This window comes from Pocillopora damicornis, chromosome 4, assembly GCF_964200805.1.
Source record: "Pocillopora damicornis chromosome 4, jaPocDami1.2, whole genome shotgun sequence".
In the NCBI taxonomy this organism is placed as follows: Eukaryota; Metazoa; Cnidaria; class Anthozoa; order Scleractinia; family Pocilloporidae; genus Pocillopora; species Pocillopora damicornis.
The window spans coordinates 14,781,160-14,808,417 of record NC_142673.1 but is presented as its reverse complement, the minus strand read 5'-3'; the positions used below and the strand labels follow the sequence as shown (position 1 = coordinate 14,808,417).

At 38.3% G+C, this 27,258-nt stretch overlaps 3 protein-coding genes and 1 pseudogene across 9 annotated transcripts in view; 1 reads left to right on the top strand and 3 right to left on the bottom strand.

The window, feature by feature from the left end:
- Positions 1 to 515: 515 nt before the first annotated feature.
- On the top strand, positions 516 to 1,877 carry LOC113675691 (uncharacterized; annotated as a pseudogene). Its single transcript, XR_016185924.1, has one exon. The product of XR_016185924.1 is annotated as an uncharacterized LOC113675691 (transcript).
- LOC113675684 (acid phosphatase type 7) lies at positions 1,372 to 8,690 on the bottom strand. Of its 3 annotated transcripts, none has more exons than XR_016185578.1 (12): positions 7,996 to 8,386; positions 7,432 to 7,542; positions 6,723 to 6,819; positions 6,211 to 6,256; positions 5,863 to 5,929; positions 5,694 to 5,782; positions 5,334 to 5,406; positions 4,994 to 5,041; positions 4,797 to 4,847; positions 4,317 to 4,428; positions 2,571 to 3,576; positions 1,372 to 1,876 (listed from the first exon to the last, which is right to left on the bottom strand). XR_016185578.1 is itself a non-coding variant. In XM_027192280.2 (12 exons), the coding sequence occupies exons 1-12, from the start codon at positions 8,281 to 8,283 to the stop codon at positions 1,675 to 1,677; spliced, it is 1,341 nt and encodes a 446-aa protein (XP_027048081.2). In that variant the 5' UTR covers positions 8,284 to 8,690; the 3' UTR covers positions 1,372 to 1,674. The 3 variants fall into 3 exon arrangements, 2 of the variants coding, with proteins under 2 accessions (XP_027048081.2, XP_027048080.2); XM_027192280.2 differs by having other exon boundaries at positions 2,571 to 2,727; positions 7,996 to 8,690; XM_027192279.2 differs by having other exon boundaries at positions 3,417 to 3,576; positions 7,996 to 8,685.
- A 1,892-nt stretch (positions 8,691 to 10,582) lies between these two features.
- Positions 10,583 to 16,061, bottom strand: LOC113675693 (adenosine receptor A2a). The gene has a single exon (XM_027192287.2). The coding sequence runs from the start codon at positions 12,899 to 12,901 to the stop codon at positions 11,957 to 11,959; it is 945 nt and encodes a 314-aa protein (XP_027048088.2). The 5' UTR covers positions 12,902 to 16,061; the 3' UTR covers positions 10,583 to 11,956.
- Positions 16,062 to 16,317: 256 nt separating this feature from the next.
- The window catches only part of LOC113675685 (pregnancy zone protein), a 41,857-nt gene continuing 30,916 nt past the window's right edge, over positions 16,318 to 27,258 (bottom strand). For all 4 annotated transcript variants that reach the window (XM_027192281.2, XM_089202907.1, XM_089202908.1 and 1 more), the window contains exons 23-37: positions 26,689 to 26,778; positions 26,331 to 26,504; positions 25,526 to 25,607; positions 24,548 to 24,704; positions 24,244 to 24,318; positions 23,505 to 23,664; positions 22,247 to 22,479; positions 21,521 to 21,676; positions 21,262 to 21,333; positions 20,459 to 20,610; positions 20,016 to 20,103; positions 19,320 to 19,394; positions 18,427 to 18,523; positions 17,468 to 17,527; positions 16,318 to 16,634 (exon numbers count right to left, since the gene is read on the bottom strand). In XM_027192281.2, the coding sequence (XP_027048082.2) occupies positions 16,624 to 16,634; positions 17,468 to 17,527; positions 18,427 to 18,523; positions 19,320 to 19,394; positions 20,016 to 20,103; positions 20,459 to 20,610; positions 21,262 to 21,333; positions 21,521 to 21,676; positions 22,247 to 22,479; positions 23,505 to 23,664; positions 24,244 to 24,318; positions 24,548 to 24,704; positions 25,526 to 25,607; positions 26,331 to 26,504; positions 26,689 to 26,778 (1,682 nt within the window). In that variant the 3' untranslated portion in view covers positions 16,318 to 16,623. The remainder of the gene's footprint in view (positions 16,635 to 17,467; positions 17,528 to 18,426; positions 18,524 to 19,319; positions 19,395 to 20,015; positions 20,104 to 20,458; positions 20,611 to 21,261; positions 21,334 to 21,520; positions 21,677 to 22,246; positions 22,480 to 23,504; positions 23,665 to 24,243; positions 24,319 to 24,547; positions 24,705 to 25,525; positions 25,608 to 26,330; positions 26,505 to 26,688; positions 26,779 to 27,258) is intronic.

Sequence of the window (27,258 nt, the reverse complement as noted above, 5' to 3'; positions counted from 1 at the left end):
GCATGTTTTGTGAGCGCTGTTAGGGGATTTTTTTCCCTTGCGTTGCGTTTTATTGTGACAGGATTTTCTTTTAATTAAGCGCGTTTTTTTTCTAAATGTTTGATCCGCTACATGTATTAGTTATTATAATTTGGTTTTAATACCAATCACCTGTTCAAATTAAATGGTTTTGACATGACTCCTTGTTTTTTTTTCAGACGTTCTTCTTTCTAGGATCTGGCATGAAGCATCCGAATTACAGGACCAATCATTACTTCGTTTGGTTCCAGGCCTTCTACATTTGCAGCCAAGATCGAGGGCTCTTTCCATTGTGACTATGTATAAGTCAGGCTGGTTAAGATGGTGGAAGTAGGCTTCTTCGAAGATTGGTATACCTTTAATTCCGGCCAAGCCCTTGCACATCGCCTTGTTCATCACTGAGCTTACAAAAATTTGTGTGGAAAACAATATGGGTGCGTCACCCATTGAAGCTGCGCTCTATCGTATTAGAAAGTGTCATACTATGGCCGGGATGAAATCGTTTCCCTGACTGGTTATCAACTCGTGAAGTCACTGTCGAAGGAGCGAAAAGGAAGCTGGCTCGTCCAGTGCAGCCTAAAAAGCCTTTGTCCGCTCATACAGTGCAAGCAATTGCCGAAGTTTCGGTTACGAGTAATCCTCTCTCTGACGTCCGCTTTTTTTTTATTTTGCTGGACAGTTTAAGCCTTAAAGACGTTGCTATCAAGGGTGATCACATGACAATTTATGTTGCTAAGCGCAAAAATGACTAATACCGAGAAGGTCATACTTCCGATCTTGCTAAATCAGCGAAGTCTCCTTGTCCGGTTGCCATAACCCAAAAATTAATTAAGCTCTTGCCGCAGTCAAGCGATTCCGAATATCGGCTTGTTCGTCGTATGGTTAAGGGTAAGTCTCGCGAGTATTTCCACTCTAGCAAAAGGGTTTCCGTAAATACGCTGAGATATGATTCTAAAAAGTACATAGAACCTTTCGTGGACGACGTTTCCAAGTTCGGTATGCATAGTATTAAGTCTGGTGCCGCGTTCAACTCCGCTTATAGGTGTATTCCAGGTGACCTATTGGATATACACACGGGATGGAAGCGCCCTTCTTTAAAGAGTAGATATATTAAGCACTCAGTTGATGAGCGTTTAAGTGCGTCAAAAGCACTTTTGCTGCAATTTAGTTGTTCACGTACTTTATTGTTCTTAGCGCTACTTAGTCGTAGTGTGTTAATACAGTCTATATTTAACTTAGTAGTCATATCGGGGGACGTGAGTTGTGTCTGGCCCGTCTCAGATTTCCTTCCTTTTTTCCCTTAGAGGTTTTTTAGGACAGGATTTTTCAAGCCACCCTAGCACGCTTGCAAAATGATTTTATCAATTCTTTATTTGAATTTGCATTATATATTGCTGATTAAAGTGCGGATATATGGCGTTTATTATATCGGGAAGATTCATTTTTTAGCTAAAAACAAAGAGTAACAATTGACCGAGCAATGATGCATTTGATTCATGCATTCCCGAAATCATTTGGTACTAAATAAATCTCGAATAAATTAAGAAAATACATATTTTTAAGGAAAACACTCTAAGAAGCAGATGTTTCACCAGGTTTTGATTTTTGCGTTATATTAATTTTTCAGTTGCCCTCTCCTTCATTTGACCAAAACAATTAAACTTTAATGCTTTTTGACTTGAAGTCGTTCAATTCTTTTAGAACTTGATGTTGCTCCTCGTTAAAGAAGCTTGGCCGAGGGCCATGATGCTCCTGTACGATCCAAAGGTAGTCTTGCATTACAGGCCGGACGTTTTCGTGTGTGTTCTCCCAGCTCCAGTACAAATGGGTCTTGTTGATTGCCTGTAGGTGACCATAGCTGAAGAGAGAAGACAACGACGACATTATATTAGTACAGCTGGTTTAATCTGCTCAGTAGACCATGAGATAATAGGATTTTTGATCAAGCGCAGAGCTACCATAATTTAAAAAATTTATATATATATACATCATCGATAAATTTAAGTGGCCCTGAATGTAATTCACAAAGGGTTAGGAACTTTGCAAGGAGAAGAATCTTCATATGCTGATTAACATGCTACAGGAAAAAAGTCCCCCCTTCCCCATTTATTCGCACATCAAGCTGTTCCTGAAATTCTGGAGCATTGTGCTTGCCCGTCATAACAACTAAAATTTAAGTTTTATGATACTTAGTCAAAAAGCACCCGAGTAAATTAATCATCCCAGTTCTGCCACAGGATCATTGTAAGACGAGGGTCTCAATGGGGTGATGGATTTTATGGCCAACAGATAAAATTTTGGCCAGTTTACGGCTAAAGGTTACTACTTTCCACTGCGGTCAACAGAAAGATTTTTTACGTTTAACTACTTTTTCACGACTAACAGTTAAAACTTGACAAATTTTTACGCCTGACGGTTAAATCTTACGGCCGTTTTACAATTAACAGTTAACCCCATTGAGACGAACTTGGTACTGAAACATGAGAATTTCACACTTTCCCCTCCCTGCCGCCTTCAATAGTCCCCCTCCTCTGGACGAGAATACTACTAACCCATAATCTTCGATGTATTTTGCCAGATCTTTTGGGGGAGCTGTACCACCGGACAGCTTTTCCCTTGAACCCGCAGATCCGGCCACAATGATCGTTATGTAATCAGGGTTAGTATATACATGTTCTTCTGTTTGAATATCCACTTTGCCGCCGTAAGCTGGAATCAACAATTAAGTTCTGTTAGAAATAGTAAATATTCCTGACGATGGTAAATTCGCAAGGAAAGATCTCTGCTTCGGCGTTTGAATGATCTGGCAAAATACATCCATCTGACCTCTGGCAGGAACCACAAAGGAGGCGTGAAGGGGGAGGGGGGGGAAAATGAAGGTTAAGCTCTCTCACACACAAATTATATTCGAAAAAACAGTTTTTCTATCGCTCTACTAAAACGTTGCTAATTTATTAGACGCACAGGTGGTACTAATCGTTCAAAAATGACAGGGTGGTGCAAAAGAGGCAAAACTTTTAGAAACAAAAAATTTCCGACCGAAACCCGAAAATTCTATCCTCCGCATAGCAACGATATAAATTGCTGCCATTTGATAGAAGATTTTGTTAATGAATTAAACGACCGAAATGGACCATGAATTCACATTACAGTATAATTCATACAACTAAAAAAAACCCTTAAATCGTAAATTTTAAATGGGAGAGAGTACAACCCTTTTTTGAGTTACATCTCAAATATTCCACCTTTCCAGTTCAGCGACAAACTTCCAATTATTGATAATCATATTACTGTGTCATGTATCCGCAAGGATTCGTGATCGATGTTCTAGTTATACAAGTTCCACTTCCCCAGCCTATCCATGACGATCTTAAATATATGCCTCCCTACCGACCTACCCATAGTCGTAGATGTATTTTGCCGACATTCTATCAGGCGCACGAGTCCAGTTGGAGAGTTTTTCGTGAGATCCAGCAGATCCGGCGACAATGACTGTCTTGAACTTAGGATTTACATAAACATGATTGTCTGTTGGATACTCCACACTGTCGTTGTAAGCTGTTTCAGAACAACAACATTGTTAATGGAGAAATCGTCTGAAATCGCTTCACGGAAAACTGAATATAACGTATCTATGGACTGGGGTAGAACCTTCTCAGGCGCAAGTTGTACCTGCCAACCCTCACGCATGTGATTTTCACGTGAATGTCACAGGAGTCTCACGCGTGCTAGTCGAAAAACATCGATCTCACACATATACAGAACTATCGTTTGAGTCCAAATCACGAGTTTCGACTGCTTTTTCACATTACTTGTTTACAAGTCATCTCCAAGTTTTAAAACTTCAAACGGTATTGGTATTTTGATGGCCAGTTTTACCTCATTTACCTCTTTCACAATTTTATTTTCAACAAAATGGCACCCGAACTCTTAAGAAAATCTTCGGAAGTCGTGTGAAAATTTCAAAATTCCATGTAATATGACTGTAAAATCTCCTGTATTACGTAAAACCAACCATAGCATATTGTAATTCCTGAGTTTTAAATGCATGGTTCACAAGTCATAGGCTTCGAAAGAGTTCACAGGTACTATAGTAAGAAAAGTGTACTATTAGTCTTGTCCTTTGTCACATTTTCATCAATTCAGATCGGTTCCTTTGCGAAATGCAAATTGCAGTAACTTAGATTTTATTTTGTCGCTTGTCAAAAGAAATAACACCTTTTAGTGTTGTTTTGTTGTTTGTTTTTTTCAATCAAGATACTCACGGAGCGTGAAAGGAATCTTACATGGTCACTTACTTGGGTAGAGCCGCTGATAATTGTGTGCGTGGCCGCATAGATGTAAGTCCACACCATACTTATGTAAAAGTGGACCAAAAACAGAAAAATCCGTCTTCTCCATGAACCATGCCTGGGGAATAATATGGAACAAAATGGGTCAAACAAAGAAGGCGCAAGTTAAGGCAGAAGCATGCATGTTCCAGATGCCTTATGATTTGTTATTTCCGTATCAAAAAGCAATTATGAAAAGTTATTGCAGTGATAAATGGCAAAGCTGAGAAAACGATCGGCGAAGCGCTGGAGCACGTAGGAAGGAAAAAAGGAAGAAACCTGTCAATTTTCCGTTGCTTTCGCATTCTCGCCCTGGTTACCTTTCTTTTCATCGAGCGCCACAAAGAAAAAAGAAAAAAAAGTCTTCTCCGTAGCTGAATTATAATCACTGTTGTGAACTTATTCTGTGACGCAAACAAATTTAACAGTTCACAACTCAACCAGTACCTTGTGGGCAAGGGAAACTATCCATGGTGTCCTTTCTCTGTTTTGGTTTGCCTTTAAAAAGAAAATTGCCAAAACTTTGTTTAAAACTTGATAAAAACTTGATCAAGTTTTAGACAAAAAAACAAACAAATACATTAGGAGAAGGCGAAGATTTTTCGATTCACGAGGAAGTTTCAATTTTGGGGAGCGAACATTACCTTGATTAAGTCAGCCTCGAGCCAATTAAGTTGTCTTTGAATTTGACCCTGCAAATAATGAAATAGAGTCAATGACGTCCTGACACTCCCAAATTGACAAGCACTGATATGACATCATAAAAGAAAAGAAGAAACACTTGATGACAAACGGCAATCATCGTGGAACACAAGAGCGTTAGGTAGTTGGTCGAGCAGTCTCAAATCTGTTGAAATGTATACTTCAGGACGTTCTCTCTATCAAGTGATGGTAGTAATGTTTGGAAAAGAAGTTAATCGTTCAGCTGTGATTTGTGAAATTCTTCAGTTTAAATAATTGTGGACCAAAGAAAGTAGATGGTACCTTATTGGAATAATAGTGGTAAACCTCCGAGTCGAATGCCACGAAATGAATAAGTCCTATGTCCATACTCCACCTTAGAAGAATAGAAATCAGTGAGGCCGGTGAAGCTAAACTAAAGAATAAAAATCACCGAAGCTGGTGAAAACGGAAACCATGTTATGCACTGTATAGACTAAAATTTGCTATCTCGAATGCTTTCTTGAGGAAAGAACCAAATGTACGTTTGTTTAAAAGCTGGAAACTAACAAACCGAAAAAAAAAAAAAAACGCAAAAGAGTTCCCCGATTCAGCCACAACAGCTCTGTGAAGCTGGTGAATATGTGAATTGAACATTTGTAGTAGGTCAGAAAATTCATTTACCAAAGACTGGTTCCACTTCCGCTCGTCTCTCCAACGCCTAGCTCCATATTAGAGAAGCGGTGAACGAAGTGAGTGAAGTTATACATTTGCTGTAAGAATGAAAGTGCGACCATTAAAAAATGAAAATGAAAAACCGCATGGTTGTGACATCTTCTTATTTCAAATGTACCTCGTGATTTCCTGGTAGAGCCATGTAGGGGACTTTAGTGGCTATGGGTTGTATAGAGTTCATAAACCTAGAGGAATGGAAAAAGAAACCGGTATTGGGCTATGAGCAGAGTGCTTGTTGGAGAAACTCCAGGATTACATTGGTTTCCCAAACAAGTCTCTGTCCTTATTGTAAAAGGGTCACACTACACTCTTGACCAATGAAAAGCAAGATCAAATAAACAGCGCGAATCCATCACTCGCGTTTTCCCGCGCTTAAGGACTGTACCCTGGGTTTCGCTGCATTGGGTCAGCGGATATCATCTGACGATGAAACACCCCTCTAAAAGGAAACATCTTCCATACTTACTCATCTCCAGTGGTTCCGTCTTTTTCATACATATCATAAGCAAAGTCTAGAAGTAATAAACAGTATACATTTTACGTCTGGTCACGAAGAAAACACTGAGGCTTGTTTTCGAAAAGATCTAATAATGTTCGCAGATACAAAATTTTCGGGGAATCTGATCGCCTTTAGGTAAATGTATCTCGCGTGGAAAACACCTGATGTTCCCTTAAAAAAATTCATTCCAAGCAGGATACATTGGAATCTATGCTAAGGTACGTAATTACCAATTAGCCAATGAAAATCGTCGTTAGAGCAAGTGAAACCCCGAATGCATCAGAGTATAAAAGGTGAAATTATATCAACTCTAAAATTACACAAAAACTCATCCGCCTCTGTCGGAGAAAGTTTGTCACATGCTACGTGAAATCTGAACTAAATCATGATTTCAACTTGTACAGGCAAACTTATATTGAAGGTCAGAAACTACAGTAACAAAATAGGGTGCTTAAGTGATGCAGAATAGTTGCCCGTACCTCCAGCGTGAATTACAGCGTCAAAATCTCCATCGCTTGCTTCCTTGATAAGTCGATTCAGGCTTACAGCATTTGTGTAGCCCATATCTCCATATATCTATCAAACAATAATGACAATAGCATTAATATGGAGTTGTTCGTTCACTGTTTTACGGGAGAGGACTAGCCACAACGGTTTTTCACTCAGACGAGGCGAGTTTGATGGTTGGAGACATACTTTTCTAATTTCAGTGGAGAAAGTCTTGACACGATCCCGCGTCCGATAAGGTCAGGAAAGGGTCTAATTACGGCATAATATTACTTTTAAGAGAAAAAAAACTTTTGCAAGGCTCAAAAGATGCGTCGTTTAGAAGATTTATCCTGGAAAATCCTTTTGGGAGTATTACGTAATCATCACTTATTTCTGTAGGACCTGTTACAACGATGTAATTTTTTCATTTCATCTGAAGATGAGCAAAACGATGCATATTATTACGTTTAAAGTTTTAAAGGGAGAGTCCGTGAAAAAAAAATACACCTCGTATCATTGAAGTTACGGCGGAAAGGTAAAGACTCATATATTTTTTTAACTAGTAATGTACCTATTTATTCATAAACAGATTTTTTTGCTAACCCCTTGCCACCTTGAATTTGTTTCGGGATAAGGTAACTGAATTATGAATCGCTCTCGTGACATTTACACGAGAGACATTACATCAGTTGAACTCACCGCGAAAACTGGGTTACCTTCTTTAGTAAAGAAAGACATGACCTCACTGGTTCCATTGTCTGGTACACCAACTTGGTAGTAGTAACGCGTGTTAGGCTCAAGACCTGTTAACTTTATAACATGACGTAACATTTAATGAAATAGAAAATTGCGTGACGTTCCATTAAAAATGATGACATATCTGAAAAATTGTAACATGTGAGCTTTGGTTCCATTGACGGATTTTTCAAGAAGGGAATGGATACAATTAGTTCATTCTTAAAGTATAGATGGTAGACCATCGTAGGTTTCAGTAAAACTAACAGTTTGCTTTACAACTGTTTGTGTGGCTTTGTGGAATCGAAATCACTTCCGACCGGAAATCCTAAAAATCGAGTACCTTCTGTTTCAAGTCGTGTTTATAAATATTTGAGTAGACTCCTTCTCTCTGTGTATTCATCTAGTAGCAAACTTGCAAAACAATTTCTCTACTCTTTAATTTAGACGATTTTACTAAAACTGCGGGGTTGATCCAAGGTCTCTTAGAGATGAACTCCTAATAATATTTAACATAGTTCTTCTTACCTTCACGTTATGAATTCTAAAATAATGTCCGTGGGTGCCGAACTTAAACGATGTTCCAGTTTCCTTTCTGGTTAACTTATCTGGGCTAGTTCCATAAGCCACGACTGTCCCTGGTTGTAATTCCGGCGACGGCGTCACGTAATTCACAATTCTCTCGCTGGAAATACCGGTGTAAGCGATGTGAATTTGTTCCGGTTTGTTGCCGTCTGCTGCACTGTACGTGAAACAGATTAGGAGATGAACCAGAACTGTAAACGTAGACATGTTCACGGAAAACTTGACTTCCATTCGCCCGGCTACACTGAGGTCTCAAAGCTTTCCAACTAGCTAAATATTTAAAGACCTTTGGAGCCAGAGGTGCACGTGACAGTCATGAGGGGAAATCATGACGAGATTGAAAGATGACACCCTAAGGCGTTATAGCGCAAAGCATGAGAAGGCATGTATCTCGTTGCAAACTGAAATTGTCTATACCATTCTTTAAGCACCGATTCTTTCGTTTCACAAATACTTGTTTTTTTATTTTTTTAATTAAGTATTTGCAGATGCTGTTATTTTAATATTCGTATGTCAGCTGAGTTGGTACATCGAGTGTTTGAGGTATACTTTTGAAATTAATAATTTTCATCGTCAGTACATATGTATGGACTAAAACTCAACCCACACTGTCCATACTCATTGCCTTAAAAAAAAAACACGTGCTTTAGCCCAAATCATGATCTTAAATATAGTTACCCAAAAAAACTGAGGTGCCTGTGGAGGACAAAATTTCTATCGAGACTATCTACTTTAATCAGTAGCTTGTCATAAAAAAAAACTTTCATTTGACCTACAAAATAAATATCAAGCAAAGAAATGATCCCACAGGCAATCTGTAATTTTAGCAATTACTGCCACCACGTGAGCTTCGAAGCCACACGTCGGGAGTATTGGGAACTACCTTCTACTTTACAGACTAAAGGAGGCGCATCAATCATAAATATTTACCCTTTAAATCCCAGATCAAATTTGTCATTCTCCTTACTGTCAGCTATACAATTTGTATAATGTTAATGCAGAGAATTTGTTATTGGATGAACTAATTATCCCCAATTTGATATTTTTCTTAATTCTCGTCACTCATCTGGTTGGTTTTGTATTGATATTGTAAGGAGAAATTCTGTCCTGGTCACTCATGGAAGTTAAAGGGTTAACTGATATAAGAAGTTCGGATTGAAATTTCTTTATTTTAGAGACTACGTGGGAATTTTCGAAGGCCAAAAAAAAGTGAAAAAGAAAGGTTTCTAGGGGGAACGGAGCTTGAGGGGGATCAGAGAAAATTGACTGCCAATGAGGGGGATCATTAGGATGCCACAGAGGGATTAGGTAAATTTTATTGTGACACGACCAAAATCCTCCGACCACTACCCCCCACCCCCCTCTCTCTCACACCCTGGCGAAAAATGATGACAGGTCCCTCAAGTCACTTACAGGGTCAGAGGGTGAACGTTTGATGCATATTTTATGTGTTCAGGTCACAATACGTATAAATTTTGTTGCGTAACAAAACTACATTTTTTGTGAATCAGCCAAAACACTAAAAACACGTGTGCAGCGATGTTATGTAATACCAAAATGGCTTAAATGGAAAATAAAAAACACTAAATATTCTATAAGTCAACTTAGACAACCTGCAACCATAGGCAAATTAACCAAAGCCAGAAACTGATTAAAATATTTGGAATAATACCTACTGTTATCTGTTCATGGGTTGAGCATTAAGTACGAGGCAATATTTCATAAGGAGTTTTAAAAAACCCATTCACACCACCAAACCATGTTCAGTCAGGTCAAGTTGAACTGAAGGAAAATTAACAAAAGAGAACAGACATCCTGAATTTTCCATAGGATTCACATTTCCTCTAAGGGCCTGTGTACATGGTGCTGGGGGACCTCGGGGGGGGGGGGGTAGGTGAGGTAACTCGCTTGTCCATATATGATCGCTTATTTTACCTTGTTCACATTTATACGTGAACAAGGTGGCTTGCTAGGTCTGATGGGTAGATGGTAAACATGTCAGCCGGGGTGAAAATTTGCGAAACACGAGTGTGATAAAACCTCGATAGCGATTTAGTCACGTTTTTATTTTGAACTCAACACTGAGCGGAAGCGGAAGTGAAGACGTTGTACCGTCTAAAATGGTTAACGGTTATTGGCGAAAATCTTAGAGGAAAATAAATTACGTTTTTTCGGCAACGTTTTACAACACGTCGCCGTGGTGACATCTTAAACTCCTTAATTGTAAGTGCGACAACAACCTCGAGAAACTTCACTCCGGAATCCTAGGGTTGTTAGATTGTATGTAAAGGCGGGCTATTTTTTGACCACAGCTGAGCGGGTTACCTCACTTTCCTGGGGTTCCCCACCTCTATCTAAACAGGCCCTAACTTGTTATTTCAATTTGCTAAATTAGTCGGCGACAAACATTACTTTAAAAAGCTTCTAAAACAAAAACAAACTCAAACTGTTTGACAAAATAGCTTTTAAAGAAAACATGTTTAACCTTTAGTGTGAATGGGGTGTTAGTTTATTAAAAAAAAAAAATTCGTTTATCAAATTTCCTTTATTACAAGTATGTGGTTATTACAACAAAAAGTGATTTGTAAGAAAAAAAACTTGCGACGTCTAGAACGGAGAAAATTACGCACCGAATGAAAAAATTACAATAGGACCCTAGTTGAAATTAAATATTCTTGAAACAAATAAAGATAAACTAGTAACAAAACAAAAACACTGTCCTTGCTAGACTATAAGTGGTAGTATCGTTACGCCAGAGCAGAAGATACGGATGATATATCCCTCTCTTCTGAAGAAAATATTGTATCATCCAGTTGTGATTGGCATTTTCAATTTAGATAGCATACATTGACTTAACGTACAGCATGCTATTCATTTTCAGAAAAAAAAGGAAAAAAAGGAGCTTACTGCGATAGACAAAACGAGGATAAGATAAACTGGATGAACTGCACCATCAAAACAAAGTAGTTGATGTTTCTTGTTTTTCACAGTCTTTGCTCGGGGTATATCCGGAAATGTTTTTCAAAACACTTTGATATAGATCATACTTGATCTTTGTAATGAGCAAATTATCATCGATTTGTGGCTGGTATATTACAAACAACTTGCCAGTAGCCTTGGTGAATAAGTCCTCTCAGTGGCAAACATAATAATTGAAAAAAATGATGAATAGACGAGCATAATAGAAATAGCCCCGAAATTGTCATCACCTGAAAGAAGTTTATTTAAATTTTAGGGCGAGTAAAGTTATTAACGCCAGTGAACTTCCTTCGGCGACTAATTTTGATCCCCAAATCACCACGTTAAGCGTTTCTTAAAAGGGAAAAAAAAAGCTTTTAGCTCTTGTTTCTTGGCCAAAAGCCCGAGGAAACTCAGTATAAATAAGAAAGCGTACAATATCGTGGACTTCACGCAAAGTTGACAAATAATAAATTATTAAGAGGGAAATATAATTCAATTAAGGCATAAATTTATAAGGAAATAATCCCTGCTTCTGACCCCTACGCAATGACTTTTTTTCTTTTTTTTTCTTTTTTTTTTTGAAGCCTGAATGTTTGAGGTGAAACCGAAACATAATTGAATAAATAAGGTTTTTCTCAATCTAGCCTCCAACGTACACAAACAAAACTCCGTAAATTTCTTGGAACGAAATTGTTTTGGCGAATTATAAAGTATTAAGAGGGGAGAGGGAAAAATAATTCAATTAGGGGTATAAATTTCTAAGGTAACTGATCCTCTTGCAGAACCCCAAAGTCTATAACTGTTGTTTTCCGAGCTTTAAGATTTAAGAATGAATGAAAGGAAGTTGTTATCCTAAATTTATGTTTACCAACCAATATTGTGCACAATGTCCAAAACGAATATCACCAACATGCAACCGGTCTTCTGTGGATTTACAAGATGACTACACAAAAGTAGTATCGTTTTTCTGGGAAAGACGCGATTTACAACTCGAATTTATGGTTTGTGATTTGCAACTGGCCGGCGTTGATAAACTTCCTCTCAAACGTCCTCGGCGGAGATCTCTTCGGTAATTTAAGACATGTCGGATGGCTTTACGAAAGTCCGGCTTAAGAAAGGAGTATACCAGTGGATTTATAAGCGAGCCAAGAGCGATCGTAAATAACGAAACGATTTCGAGATCGTTCGGGATGAGCTCAGGACGTCCTATTTCGTGCACGACTGTCATATATTGGATAGGAAGCCAACTTACAACAAACATAACGGCTACTATTATAAAGACCTGAGCGAGCTTTCCCTCTGAAGAAATCTTGCTCTTCCGTTGTAAATTTTTCCTCACCGAGGCAGTGATGGCTCTCTCACGTTCGACACTTCTTTTCACCTGCGTGAAGATTCGTACGTATCCTACAAAAATGAACACGTAGGGTAGTAACACGCACAGTCCAATTTCGCTGACAACGTAGATCTTATGCGCAAGCACGGTCGTGTTCGTTCCCCAAATTAGAGGGATTAAAGAGATAATGAAGGAAAATAACCAGCTTGCGACGAGTATTCCTTTAAAAGCGCTCCTCATGATATTCTCGTACTGCAATGCTTTTAAAACAGAGACGTAGCGATCGAAGGTCACAGAAACAAGATTAAAAACACCTGACAGAAGCGTGATAGAAATCAAGTAACCCATCTCGACTGAATGAGGAGAGACCAGCGCGGCAGGAATTAACACACTTCCAATCAAAAGATCGCTGAACGCAAGCGATACCACGAACCCGTTGGTGTAAGTCCGCATGCTCTTTCGTAGATAAACAATAACACAAACTGTCAAGTTAGCAGCGACGATTAGAGCTGACAAAAACACGAACGTTATGACGAGGGCCAGATTGTCCGTCATGACTGGTGCGTACGGTGTTTGCGGTGTTTGCTTCGCCAGGGCTGTTTTGCATCAAACGCCTGTTCTTCCAGGCGTCGAGGACAGATCAAAAGGGGATTTGTTTTGGTTGAGTCAATGTCCGCTGTCTGCACGAAACAGTGATCTCAGCCTGCGCAAACGTTGCCAGCGAGTAAGGCGCGTAGAATTTCAACTTCCACATACACTGACAGCTAATAGTGTTCAGATCATGCATGGGACATGCAACTCATGAAAAGCTTCTCGATCGTCTCCCACCAAGATGAATGATATTGACCCGGTGGTTGGTATCTGAGGTGTTAAGTCACAGGAGTCTGGTTATTTAAAGTTTGATTATCCTTTCAGGGTGCTTCACACCACCAACTGGCTTTGACGCATACGAAATCAAACTTTCCTGGCCGCAAGTGTTAAGTTTCTACCTCATTTTCACGGAAGAAATTCTGTCAAATGAACTTGAAACCGCTGGTGTTATCGATCGTCTAAAGGAAAGAATTGGTGGTTTGAAGAATTTCCAACTGCTGATAATGAGAAGTAACCGTAAGTATTGGAAAGTGTTTTCAAACGATTCCAAATAACGGAAAACTCCCCTTCCTCTTCAGCTAGAGCTACCGAATCGACTCGATCCTCAACTCACGACGATGGTTAGCTGAATTATAAGTTTTTCCCTTTTCGAGAATGTCTCTAAAAGAAAATGTACCTTGAAAGTTTTCCGTGACGGCGTAACAGATCCCAAAGTTTCGACTATTTATCCTGCGGCGAAGTAATTTATTCCAAACAGAAAGGCTTTCACACCAACCGAGACAGGGAAATATATTTATTCACAGCCGACAGGTGAAGATGATTAATAATGAGAATGGATTTCCTTTCGATGGGCTTGTCCAATTTGGCAGCCATTCAAGAAAAGAATGGTGGCGATTTTAATAACCGGCGACAAAGTTCCTCACTGACACAACACGAACAAATGGCATTTCTTGCCGCGAACAACGACGCACCACGAAACAAAACACATTTAAAATTATTAGTTGAATTTTAAACCTTGACAGTATAACAGAGTAAACGGTCTTGCGTTGAAACAAACAATTTATCCAAATTGTTTTGATCCTCAATAATCTCAAGTATAAATTTAAAGCAAATCCACGAATCCTGACTAGAATTTCCACGATGAATCAAGAGAGAAATATGAAAATATGAAACTCAGTTTGACGTCTTTTTGAAAACGTTTTTACGTAGCAAATGTGCCTTACAAATTAAAAATTTAACGAGAAAATAAAACATCTGCAGTGAAGATCTTTTGTCCGATGATAAAATTCTGGTTATAACCATTTTTCATATCCGCTGCTCGAAAAGCAAACATTAAAACAAACATAAAGGTAAGCGCTAACACGGACAAAAAAACAGAATTTTCAAATATTCCATGGGTCCAAACTAATTCCCTTGTTTATAATATGAATTTAGTCCTACTACAGTTTTCTTCAATTGAATTCAGTTCAATCTATTTACTCTTAGTGAGTCCCGAAGTTCAAATTTCACAGTGTGAAATCTAGAAGTTTGAAGGTCTGTCCAAATAATACTGAGGCAGGAATAGTTAAATCAAACTTAGCAATTTAAGCTTTAGATAAGATAAATTGTTTGAATCGGTGTTCTTAGTCGAAATTCGATTTGGTAAATTTAGCCTTTTTTTTGCAAACTTGGAAGAAATGCATAAAAAGTAACAAATGAATGCTCAATGTAATTTTGTTCCATTTAAATAGTCGGTATCTGATAAAGAGCGAGTTTGGACTATCTTTGAAGATTTAAATTGATTTATTTCTCTATCCATTTTGTTTTAATTACTTCGCTTACTATATTATCGGTTTTAAATCACATATGCTTCGGCTTTTGTCTAGAAACGATTAGGAAATGAAATATCTCAGCGCAATTTGTAAATGGGTCGCTTGAGTTGTTTTAAGCTTTATCATTTTAAGCTGAAAAACAGAAAACATATTGTTATAAAAATAATCAAAGTGGTTGGCGATCGTCTTACGCTTATTGCTCAAAACACGTTTCGTTCATGCATAATAAATAAACAATCGCTATTAGACGATACACCGTCTTTCCTTATCACGGCACGCACTTATTGGACAGGATAAGAGTTAAAGGAAAAACTTGTCTCATGTCTTACTACTAAACGTTCTGTTTTGAACCGATAAAATTCCTCAAATTATACTTGCACAAAATTTCTGAACCGAATAAATTCGTGAAAATTCCAGTCAATTACCAGGGCAAATTTTATTCGGTACAACACTGTGCAAATAAAATAAGATTCTTGTTCTATTGGTCTAGACAGTGCTAACTTATGCATACAGACCCTTCTTGTGTTCTGCAATCAACTATTCAAATGCAGTAATTGCTCGCCGAATTCAAATTTTTTAGACCAGACAGAGCAGATCAACCAAATGGGACATGAATAAAATGATCTTATTTTTCAACAAATTAAATTTTTTTTAAAAAACTTGTCTCTGCAATTTTACCAGTTCTTAACTAACGTCAAATCTTCTGGATCCAAGGTTCTATGTGGAATTCATGAACAAAGATGTAACAATTAATTGTTGAAGAGCATTTTTCGCGAAGCGCTTAAAGCAAGAAAGAGTTTTAGGAAAGCGAGCCTCAAACATATTGTTCAAATGCGCTTACACGGAATGGTGTCCTTACCTCTTACCAGAGGCATGATGGCCTGCCGAAGTCTTTTTATGATGGAGAACTGTTATATTCATCCCTTTAAAGGCGTCTTGGCCTCCACAAAGATAGCTTTTGCAACGTTTTAATAAAGCACTCGTCTAAGTTTCCTTCGCGAAGGCATTTTTTTAGCTCTTTTATTTTGCTCCAATGGCTGCAAATCAACATTCAAATTCGGATGTGAATGTTAAGTTTCATTGTCTTGCAAAATAACGCAGCGAACATAAAAGTTACACAGGGGAGAGAAAGCTAAATTGTTCCGTTGTTTGTAATCAGCAGCATTGTTCTTTTTTGATAAACACTTCCCAATTTAAAATTTAAAAGGCGAGAAAATGTGTTCTGTACCATCTTTTCAGACACGAACGAGAAAGCGAAATAACAAAGGCAGAGGAATAATTCCGACGAGTTTCTAAGTATTTGATATGATACTGCCTTGGGTGTCCCAAATACATAATTAAAACCTTGCCAACGACTAAAGTTAACGACAGTCAATATTTCACGAAAATACACAGTCAACAAAGTTTACTGTGAAACCGAAAATTTTAGCGTGTTTGGATTGGTACCATTTATGAACACACCTCGACAGAGTTCACTGTGAAACCGAAAATGTTAGCGCGTTTGGATTGGTACCATTTATGAACTCTCTTTTCATCTTTATTACAAAAACAAACCAAAGAGGCTGCAAACCAAGGCCAAAAATTTTATTCAGCTTCACCAAATACACTTTTTCTGACGCTCATGTTTTTCTATCAAATCATTAAAAAAACTTGTGATACTTTAAGGAAAACTTTAACATTGTAGATGATAAAATATAATTTCTGATTTAAGTAATCGGTATAATTTGGTTAAAGTTATACCGATTTCTGGTTACCTTTTTTAAGAATAATTTGTTAACGTGAATAGGAGAATACTTCTACTACAAATTATCGTCAAATAAATCTTAATAAGTCCACAACCGCTCTACAAGCACTTCAAGTCCACATCATTTGAGTTCAAGGTTGTTCTACAGAAATACAGATAAAAGATACCATACTTTAAGTACTAGTCCTGGGGTGAATATTTAGTTCTTCAGGTGAAAACACTAAACATCCTGGAACTGTATCGTAATTGGCTATGGAACGTCTGATCAAGTTTGACTTATGAACCAGCCGGGGTACAATTGTTAATTTGGGTGGGTCCAAATTTCAATGGAATATGGCCCATGAAGAGCTCTTTGATTGAAATAGGGTTGAAGTAAGACGACTTAACTTAGACAGCTACTAAATTAATCTTCGTTCCTAACATTAGTAAGGGTGTTTTAGGTGTGTTTCAAGGTACCATGTTAACAATGTACATGAAAAAAAAATGACGTGCTTCTGATTGGCTGAAAACGAGTGCATTCTCATGTAACAGGAGTGCAAAATTGTAACACAAGACCAAATTACAAATAGCGCGCACACGCTTTCGAAATTTCGACAATTTCGTCTGTCTTGACTTTCTGTGATGTTTTTTAATGTACATTATTAACAAGTTATAACATGATTTCTCTTGTAATTTGGTGCAATAAGCACTTGTACATTTTTTAAAGACTACAAATTGCACTTGCCCTACGGGCTCGTGCAATTTTGTTGTCTTTGAAAAATTTACTCGTGCTTATTAACACCAAATTGCCAAAGAAATTTCTCTAGTATCTATACAAATTGAACAGCCTAAAAGAACAGCTGATACTTTGATGTTAAACAATTCAAAACAATTTACGATGTTAGTTAAAATTTGGTGTGGCAATTCAATTGTAATTCTCGCTGATGGATACTACAAAGAATATTAACACATGGTCATCTGACCACTACCACTCACCGACAGGATTCAACCCACACATGTCCTTTGTGATCTTATACATCACTGTAGCGGAAAGATCTGTAAGAGAAAAGAGAATCAGGACTGAAAGTAGCCAACTGAACTGAATTAAATGACTGTATATGAGAAAAAGTGAACATGAAAGCGATCTTCGCGGTAATGAACACTACTTAAGCGGTAGTGAAAATGAGGCCTGAAAAAGTATTTAGGCCTGAACGGGATTTAAACCCATGACCTCTACAATATCGGTGTAGCGCTCTACCAACTGAGCTAACATGACAAGTGGGAGCTGGTCATTATGCTGGTTCCAAATAAACCCTTACTAAATTCGACTGTCGTTTCGATAGGCTGGTTGGAAGTTCTCATCAGAGTCTAGTGACGAGTTGCTCATTCCTAGAACTTTAAAAGTGTGGTTCTTGAAAACGAATTGGTCAGTGCGCTATGATACTTAAACCAATCACTGTGGGTTGGTCAGTTCGATCTGTTGGTAAGGTGAAGTCGTTCTGGCACCTCTGGTTATGTAAGAGTAGTGAGAAAGTTTTTTTTGAGGTGCTGGTAGTTGCAGAAAAATCTTTCGTGAAACGTCCGTTCTGAATTAATTAAGTAGCTTTCTAAAAGCAATCGTTGAAAGGAGTTCGTGCATTAGACCTTTCTTTGAATGGATGACCACACTTCAAGATGAACTCTTACTCCTGGGCTCTACAATCTACTGTGCATAACACTTTATCGTATATAAGTAAATCTAGTGAAATTTCAATTCTAGAAGACACGGACGTCCCTCTAGTCCATACTAAGCTATCATGTTTTGTTTGAGAAATACTATAAGGCCTGCCATTGACTTCAGAAGCTAAACTTTTAGAGTCTGAACTGAACAACACTTTTTAAACCAAATCAATTTTAGAGTTGTGACCCTGCCCCTTGCGTGTTTCAAGCATGGATAACTAAAGCCGATCACTCACCGGTCTCGTAGTAGTCATACACTGTGACGGAAGCTGGTTTGGTATTCTTCACCACAGACGATTGGAAGATTTTGAACGAGAAATTAACTTTGTCAATCTAAACCAAACGAAACAACGTTAGTAACGCTTAAATCCTATTGAGCTTGACTGACGAATTCTCTCTAAAACAAATTCCGACCGGTTTAAGTTTACAAGGATAGGTTATTTTCTTCGTTGTTTTTCGAAGCCGTTGTGGTCTTCTTTCCATACCTAACCCTTTAAAACCCTAAGGGTGACTAGCATCTAATTTCTCTGGATATTATCACCAATAAATAAAAACATTAAAGTTATCAGAATACAGGAAATGACCACCAACTTAAAGAACTCTTTATTGTTTAACAAATTCTCCTTGTCAGTACCATAAGAAATGTAAAAAGAACCGTAGGGAGAATGTGCATACTGATGTTAGGATGTGAGGAGTTAAAAGAGGAGCGTTTTCAAAGGACAATCCTTTAGAAACCATTTTCGAAAAGCGCCGTTTTCATCAACTTTTTCAGGTGCTTAAGTCGATGTATAGTAGACACAAACACCTCATAAATCTTGCGTGTAACTAAAACCCATTCGAGAGGAGAGGGCCTACAGAAGAACTATATCGTCCGCAAATATTGTCCGCTGAAGTCAAGAAAAGCAATCTTTATTTCTTTGTTTTCATTACAAATGGTTCATTAATTCGTTGGCGTTGTCTTTCAAAAGCGTTGACGCCAGCTTCTCGACGGCTATTAGCAACGAAACCATTCAAAATGCCTATCCACATATACTAAACTGAGGTCATAAGAGATTCAAAGCTACGCAGACTGGCTAAAAGAGTTTTATTTCTTAAGATCACTTTGCTGATACGTATCAATTTCACATACCTCGTCAAAGTACATGATCACGTGTTGACCTTCCATCTCGTATCGCTTCAGGCCAAGCTTGGGTTGGTTCGTGAGCTAAAATTATATGGGAAACAAACATTACAAAAGCCAGCAATTTTCATGTTAAATCTCGCAAGTACCTACTTATAGCCTAGGAACACAGCACAATTAGGCTGTAATGCAATTAGGATAAAGTTGATCCTCTAGCCTCGTCATGCGATTAGCATGATTATTCGCGACGAGAATAGACCAACCTACCAGCCAAAAAATGCTGCCTCGATATAACATCAAATTCATTTAACTTTACTATAAAAAAAAAAACACAAAAAAAGCAAAAGCTGGCAGCTAAAAGAGGGAACTAAAAGTCAGATCGTCACAACTAAAGGCTTAAACTACTCGGTGTGAATTTCTTTCCATAAAATTTAACTTCTCAATCAGTGGTTGATTATCATTTCCACGTTCTCAAGATTTTCACAAGGTATTGCTCTTTTTAAAGCCAATATTTCCATAGTCTGTTCCCAGACCTACTGTTGTCTCTTGAATCATCTTTTGGATCACGAGAAAGTAAGGAAGCTCACGCTCTATGCGCTCGTTCTTACGCGCTCGCTTCAGGCGCTTGCTTTCTTTACCTAGAAACAAGAAATCACACCACTGGAGAGACTAAAATTCCACATTAGTTAGAAAGTGTAAACTTACTCTGTCTAAGCTTTCTTCATCAACCTGATAACCGGATACTAGTTTGACATCAATGACCGCCATGTTGGATGTATCTTCTCTCAGCCACCTTAACCAAACAATAAACAATGCCTTGAACACCATCACAAACTTGCCTTAACTCAAAAATTACTGACTTATCTGTCCTACCTGAGGATGCTTTCTAACTTATTGATCCTTATAGTAGGTGAGACGGGTGGCAGATATGAACCAGGGATAGTAGAACCATAATTCAAAGGGTCCCCTTAGAACTATGATAAGAGTCCCCTGGCGTCCATTTGATCTGCAATCTCGGATTAGTTTCGAAACTCAACCGAAAACTGCTTAGCCTTCAAGCAGACTATAACTGGCACTGCGAGAAACGCCCGTACGGCAACGCCGATGAAAGCTTGCCAAAAGGCTAAAGATTTGGTCTCGACTCTTACTTGGCACTGATCGAAAAATCCAAAGGCAAACACAGAGGATCACCGGTTTCTGTTGACAGTGGAGCGAATATATCATCCGATGGTAACAAGGTGACTTTAAGGTCAAATGCTGGTTTCTCCTTCACATCTGGGATGTTGTACGATACGTCCGCCTAAACAGATATCAACAACATCAGTTGTAATGTCTCCCTATAGATTTTGATATATTTCTGCAAAAATTCTTACTTGATGGATTTAATGCCTATCAGTTACCAGCTTGAAAACTAGGCCAAGACATAGGAGAGTTTGAGGGATTTTTTTTTTTTTTTTGAGAATTTGATTCATAAGAATAACGATAAAAATAAAGATAATAATGATCAGAGTGATGGTAATGATAAAGATAATAATAGTAATAATAATAATAATAATAATAATAATAATAACAGTAATGACAACGATAGCAACCACGATAACTGTGCTGATAAAATACTTATCACAATGATAACAACAATTTAACGACTTGTAAGGTGAAAATTATTTATACATATTTAGAGGTGGAATTGGAACATTGGTTTTTACGAACAAAAGAAATAGCGGCGGACTCGGAGAAATCCTCGAAACAAGGACGTGAACCCGAAACAAATCACCCCACAGGTGACGGAATTCGAGAATCGAACCCAGGCCACAGTGGTTGGCACCAAGAGCTCGCTACACTGCATCATACCTGCTCCCTCTCAGCTTTACTTATATATGGACTCAGTCATATAAAAGAACTTCATTCACACTGGATTAAAAGGTCTGATGAAACAGCTTATCAGACCAACCTGCATTAAAGCACAGCCCTGTCCGTCAGCCTTCACGAGCATGCTCTTCAGGGGAAGAATACTTGATGGAACCTAAGGGATAACAACATTATTTTTCTTCGCGCAAAAAATAAAAACAATTCTAAATCGAACAGTGAAAAGACCATTCCGCTGAATAGCTCAAAATTTTCACAAGATTTCATACAAAGTTAACATCGTGAGACTGAAGAGGTTCAGCCCACCAAAATGTTGAAGAACCGAAGGGCGAAGAATTACTTACCGCAGCCTTTTGTGTCACCAGCCTGTTGTTGTCTGTGATGCGGAATGTGTGGCTAAACTGCTCGTTCTCTCCTCCAAACTGAACAGTAAGGTCTGAGGAGTTTGTAAACGTCTCCCTTGCATACTCGCTAAGGGCTTGTAGGGCTACACATGTATCCTGACAAACATGAAAACAACGTTACTACCGAGTTCATTCTTTTCAAACATCGCCTTTTTCGTGGGAATAGGGACTTAGAGAAGACCACGACGGCGACAGCAACGAGAACGAAACAAAATATCGGATGAACAGAAGAATAGCGCAGCATGTGCGTTTAAGAACTTTGTACATACGTAGTTCGGTTCTTACAGAACAACAGCATGAAATCACAAACTTTTGCGTCCTCTTAAAACGGAAATCTCGACAACATTTCAGTCACGTTGTTAATTTAAACCCAGCACTACATTCAAATGACATGCCGAAGATGTTACACACTCAGGAATCGTAAATATAAAAAACTGGCGAAATTCTTAGGATGAAAGAAAGCGGTTTTTTGGGGGGCAACGTTTCCCCAGGTTTCGCTGTATTCACATCTTAAACTTCTCCCTTTTTAATCCAAAAAGACTTTCAAGGTAATTGTCATAGAAGACAAACCACCGACACCTTTCTTTGACCTATAGCGTTTACTTCCCCTGTTTATCCTCGCTTCCATGAAGAGGCTTGGTTATAATTCATAGAATTGCCTATAACCTGTGTGGATGAAAATCCTCCCAGAGCATTCCTTTGTTTAGAGAGCCATCTAACAATCGACATGGCGTCGCCAATTAGAGATAAGTCATCTTCAGCTCGAAGGATGTAAGTCATCAGGGCATATGCGGTCATCTCGATGTCCGCAGCAGGAGCACGGTAATACGGACTCCACCAAAAATCGTCTGTAGGAGGGGTTTTCTTCAACTTCTCCTTTTCCCAGTGAGTCATTCCATCTGTTTTGAAAAATATATAAGTAAACTACAGCGAATGCTGCTTTAACTACAGCGTACCAGTATGAGCGTCGTAAGACGTGGAAGGAAGCAAATACATCGCAACTAGATTCCGCGTTGTCGTGCGTTTGTACAGTAAAGATCACAGATGACATCAAAATGTTGTAAGAGCACCAGGCGCAGCCGAGTATGTGATTAATGTTCTAAACATATTTTGACATCTGTTCTGATCTGTTGCTGAACAAGTTCCGCTTCAACACGGAATCTATTTGCTTTAAATGTTAAAAAAGCAAAAATTTGTTAGTTTTGACGTCATACATGCGTCTGTTCTCCAATATATCATGCGTAAGAGCCATTCAAAATGCGTTTACTATTCAGCTTGTCATAAAAGCATCGACCGACATCATAAGAAGCCTAAACGGATTCGAAGTAAGTACATGTAAACGACCTTAACCGCGTGAAAACACGGATATCCAAGACGCGATTGGTTAACTGATATGTTAACAGGGTGGCGTGAGTTATGATTTATCGTAAAACGTTAATAAGTAAAAAACAGAAATGGCCCCAGATTCCTGGTAAAGGAGGAAAACTGTTTAGCGAAGAAAGGGAGTAAACGGTTTACAAAATGGGAAAAGTCTCCATAAAAATCTATTCATCAAAAAATTTCCTCCATAGCGAGTGACAAAATAAATGCAAGTACGATCTAAGACAAGTTATCAATATATCATTAATTAAATGTCCGAAAACCAAAGTAATCATATCGACCAATCAGAACGAAGGTATACATCATCACCATTAGCCAATGAGAACTCAAAGTGAAAATAAGCAAACTACATGAAGCGAATGAATGCTAATGAACAAGCAGCGATTGTTTTAACTTTTGCGCCTGATTGATTGATAGGATGAGAGGGGAGTTTTCCGGACCAATCACAGGGCAAAGTTAGTAAAATCAAAGCAATACCGGAGTACGTGAAAATCAATCGAAAATTGCTCAAACACGTACAAGACCTGAACTACCTGGAACTGACCTTCTACGATGGCTTTGCTTTGCAGTGCTCCAAATAAATCTGCACCATATTTATCCTTCGCCAAGTTGAAGGTGTAACTGAACAAAGCCAAGCTGTATGAATCAGTCACGTTTGAAATGAAACCTCTTAAACAATTAAGCGCCTTTTGAATGACAACGTCCTGTAAAAAAAAAGTTGAGTGATGAATGTAAATAAATATACCACAATCCTGGTTTGTTATTCATTCTACTTTGTACACCTTGCTTTTGGACGCATTTTGGACCTAAGCGCTTTGTATGTCCCAAAGGTACTTCTCTTCAGTTACGAGGAAAAACATCAGGCAGCAAGCAAATGTCAAGTTAAAAAAGAACCTTCTCTGTCAGGCTGAAAACATGTTTCCATACTCAAGAAACCAATGTTAGCTTGAAATCTACCATGGAGCATATGCTACATAATTAAGAATAAAACGTATCTGATGCATTAGTAAGCTTGACTTGTTGACAAAGAATATAGTAACACTAAAACGCTTAACCTTTTACACCCTTATATCAGTTTGCAAGTTCTCCACACCGTTTTCTATACGTTTCCTATGATTTTTACAAGAAGAATTTGCTTAAGAATCAAGATTTTCGTAACCTCCTGATCATTTCCTTCATTCTAATGAACTTCATGTTTGATTCAGGTGTGACACTGTTGGGAGAAATTAGCTGCTGGTCACTCCTACGAGTTTAAAGGGTTAAAAGAAAGGATCAGAACCAACCTGAGGTGATATCCCAGATTCCATGAGAGAAACTGTCACAAATGCCGTGAGAGTAGCTTCTGTTGATACACCTCCCTAATAAATAAATAAACAAACAAATAAAAATTTTACATCGGGGCATCAACATTTCTCCCCTTGGAAGAGAATCGCCATTAAAGTTATGGAATAAGAGCGATATCACGATTGCATTTCTGTTTATTACCCGGCTGACCAGTTACGTTTTTGAACTTTCGAACCTTTTTCTGGATTAGCAAGATGACCCTTTAGCTTATCGAGTTGTTGTTGTGGTTTAGTCGTTGTTTACCTTAAGGCGCTTGTTAAAGAGTCTCCCATACTTGGGAAAGCATCCATTTGCAAGTTGCTTGCTGGTTATCCAGTTCGCGGTCTGTTTAAGCTCCTCTGAATCGACAAAGATAAACTTTTGTGCCTGGGCAAAGGAGCGCAGTACAAACGCTGTTAACCTACAGGAACACAAACAAACATAAATGGCGACAGATGAGTAACCCAAATATTAATATCAAATGGTAAAAATATACCAATCATCTTAACGTCAGTATGTATATTCTCCATACTGTTCTCTATACATTTCCTGAGGCGCTGACAAGCAGAATTTGTTTAACAATCAAGAGTTTCCTAGTTGAAGATCGTTCCCTTTATTCTCATGACCTTAATGTTTTATAAAGGGATGATATTTAAGGGAGAAATTAGAATCGAGTTCCACTTAGGGTTCAAAAGGTAATGTACTTTAACTGCATCAAAAAAAAAAAAAGGATCAATATCAGTATCTGGGCTACTGCCCACCTACCCCTCCCCTAACTCAACACCAGTCAATTGATAACAAGCTAGGTTAATGTTGGGTTAGGGGAAGGATAAGTGGGCAGTTGCCCAGATACTGATATTGATCCAAAAAAAAGCTATCCATAGTCTGAAAGTTACCGACTTAAATAATTTAAAGAGGTAGAAAAGTTTCCCTATGAAGTCTGATGATGACATGTGCTCAGGTTTTCGGGACGGAAATCACCCTGTGCAACGAAAAACACTCCTTTTTTAGGACCACCCGCATCCAGACGATCAGACAACACGATCAAAGACTGTTTAAAAAAGCTAGCGCGTAATGTAAGCTTCTCCTTTTAAAGAGAACAACCTCTGCAAAAATCTAAAGGTATCTTGATAAATATAACGAACACCCCTCTCGCAATTTTAGTTGGGAAAACAAGGAGACCCTGCCAAAAAAAAAAAATTTTAAAAGAAACACAGAATGGTTCAAAGCACCGATACGTACCACATGTTGCCTTCACCATCTCGGTTTCCAAAAGCGCTGTAGGATCCATCAGTTCGTTTATAGGTCAACTCTCTCTGGTAACCTAACACAGACGGCAAGAATATGCTGAACCTCTACTTAACACCAGCGCAAACGTAATGGCTCACTAGCCTTTTACACCCTAATATCAATGTGTATATTCTCTGTACTGTACTCTACACATTTCCTAAGCTGTTGGCAAGGAGAATTTGGTAAGCGACGAAGAGCTTCTTTATTTGTGATCCAGTGGGATATTGTAAGGAGAAATTAGATGTTAGTCACTCTTAGTTTTCACTCAACTTTATGCTTTGCTTTTATTGTAGAGTGCTTCAGAGCCTTTGCATACAGCGCTGTGTAAATGACTATTTTATCGTTATTTTCTTATCTTAGAGGTCACACGGTTCAAAATACCATACAGGAAATCTTTGAATCTTTGAGTCACTTTGGGTTACCCTTCGTTACATGGAAAATACAGAGATTGTTATGTTTCAACAAATATAACTAAAAAGAATTCCGTTTTAACTCGTGGATATGTGAACCAGGAACGAGTAATATGGGAGTTCGATGGGCAAATTTCGTGGTGTTAACGCGGCTTTAGGAGTCTGGAGAGAACACCTATCTTATTAAAGTTTCCGGATCAATTGTTGGGGAGGATTTTTGAAGGAATGACGGCTCAATTCTGTTACTTGAAGTCACAGGATCCTTGGCTTTTACTACACTTATTGTATATTCTAATTATATCCTACATAGTTTATCCACAAGTTCACCATAGTGTCACTTTGACTACCTGTTGTCATGATGTTCTTGGCTTTGTTTTCCACAGAGGTTGTCATCTGCCCGACAGCTGCCAGGTATTGCATGATGTAAATGCTAGGAGCAAAGTTAACCATGTTTTGTTCACCACATCCATAAGGAAGCCTCAACAGGCCTGCTACATTCAAGGTTGGTCCCATAAGATCACCTTAACCATAGACAAATCATGAGATGATCAAACATTAGACTTGCATCAAGACAGATGGTGAAAAAAACAAATTCCTGTTCTAACTTAGTAGAATAAATCTTACAGAGGGAAATTAAGAAAATTCACACCAGCAACCATTAGCACCTCAAACTAATTAGATACAGGACGTTAGCCCACTACTTACCAACTGTTGACACAACTGCATAAACAGAACCTGGAACATAATTCTTGGGCAGAGAGATTTCCATGGAATCGTTAAACTGTGAATCATTGACTGAAATTTACAAGAATAAACCATGATACGTTATTCCTGAATATACACACTTTGTTAAAACTCTCCTACAGACACAACAAAGATGAAGTTAAGGCCTTTTCTCATTCATTTTTTCGTCTTCTAGCAGTGCTCCTTTGACACGCAGCCACGCCTTATTCACGGCCACGATAACCTGTGGGTAGTTATGTAACTAGTTGGGTCTTTGAAACTAATTGTACGAAGAGCATTTTCAATTGAGTGTCGAAAGTAATCTGCGATTGCTTTTGTTTTGCTAGACTTCGCTATGTTATTGGTCAAAAAACTCGCACCATTCTCTAAACCAATCAGACGCAAAGCCAAACCAACCGCGACTTAGTCGCCCGTGCGGGTTTTCCCGCGCTTTAGGCAGTTTGGTTGTTTTTACTTTGAATTCTCATTGGCTCTGAAAGGTATTTTCCTTTCTTCTGATTAGCTGCTGTGATTACTTCGCTTTTGATTTTA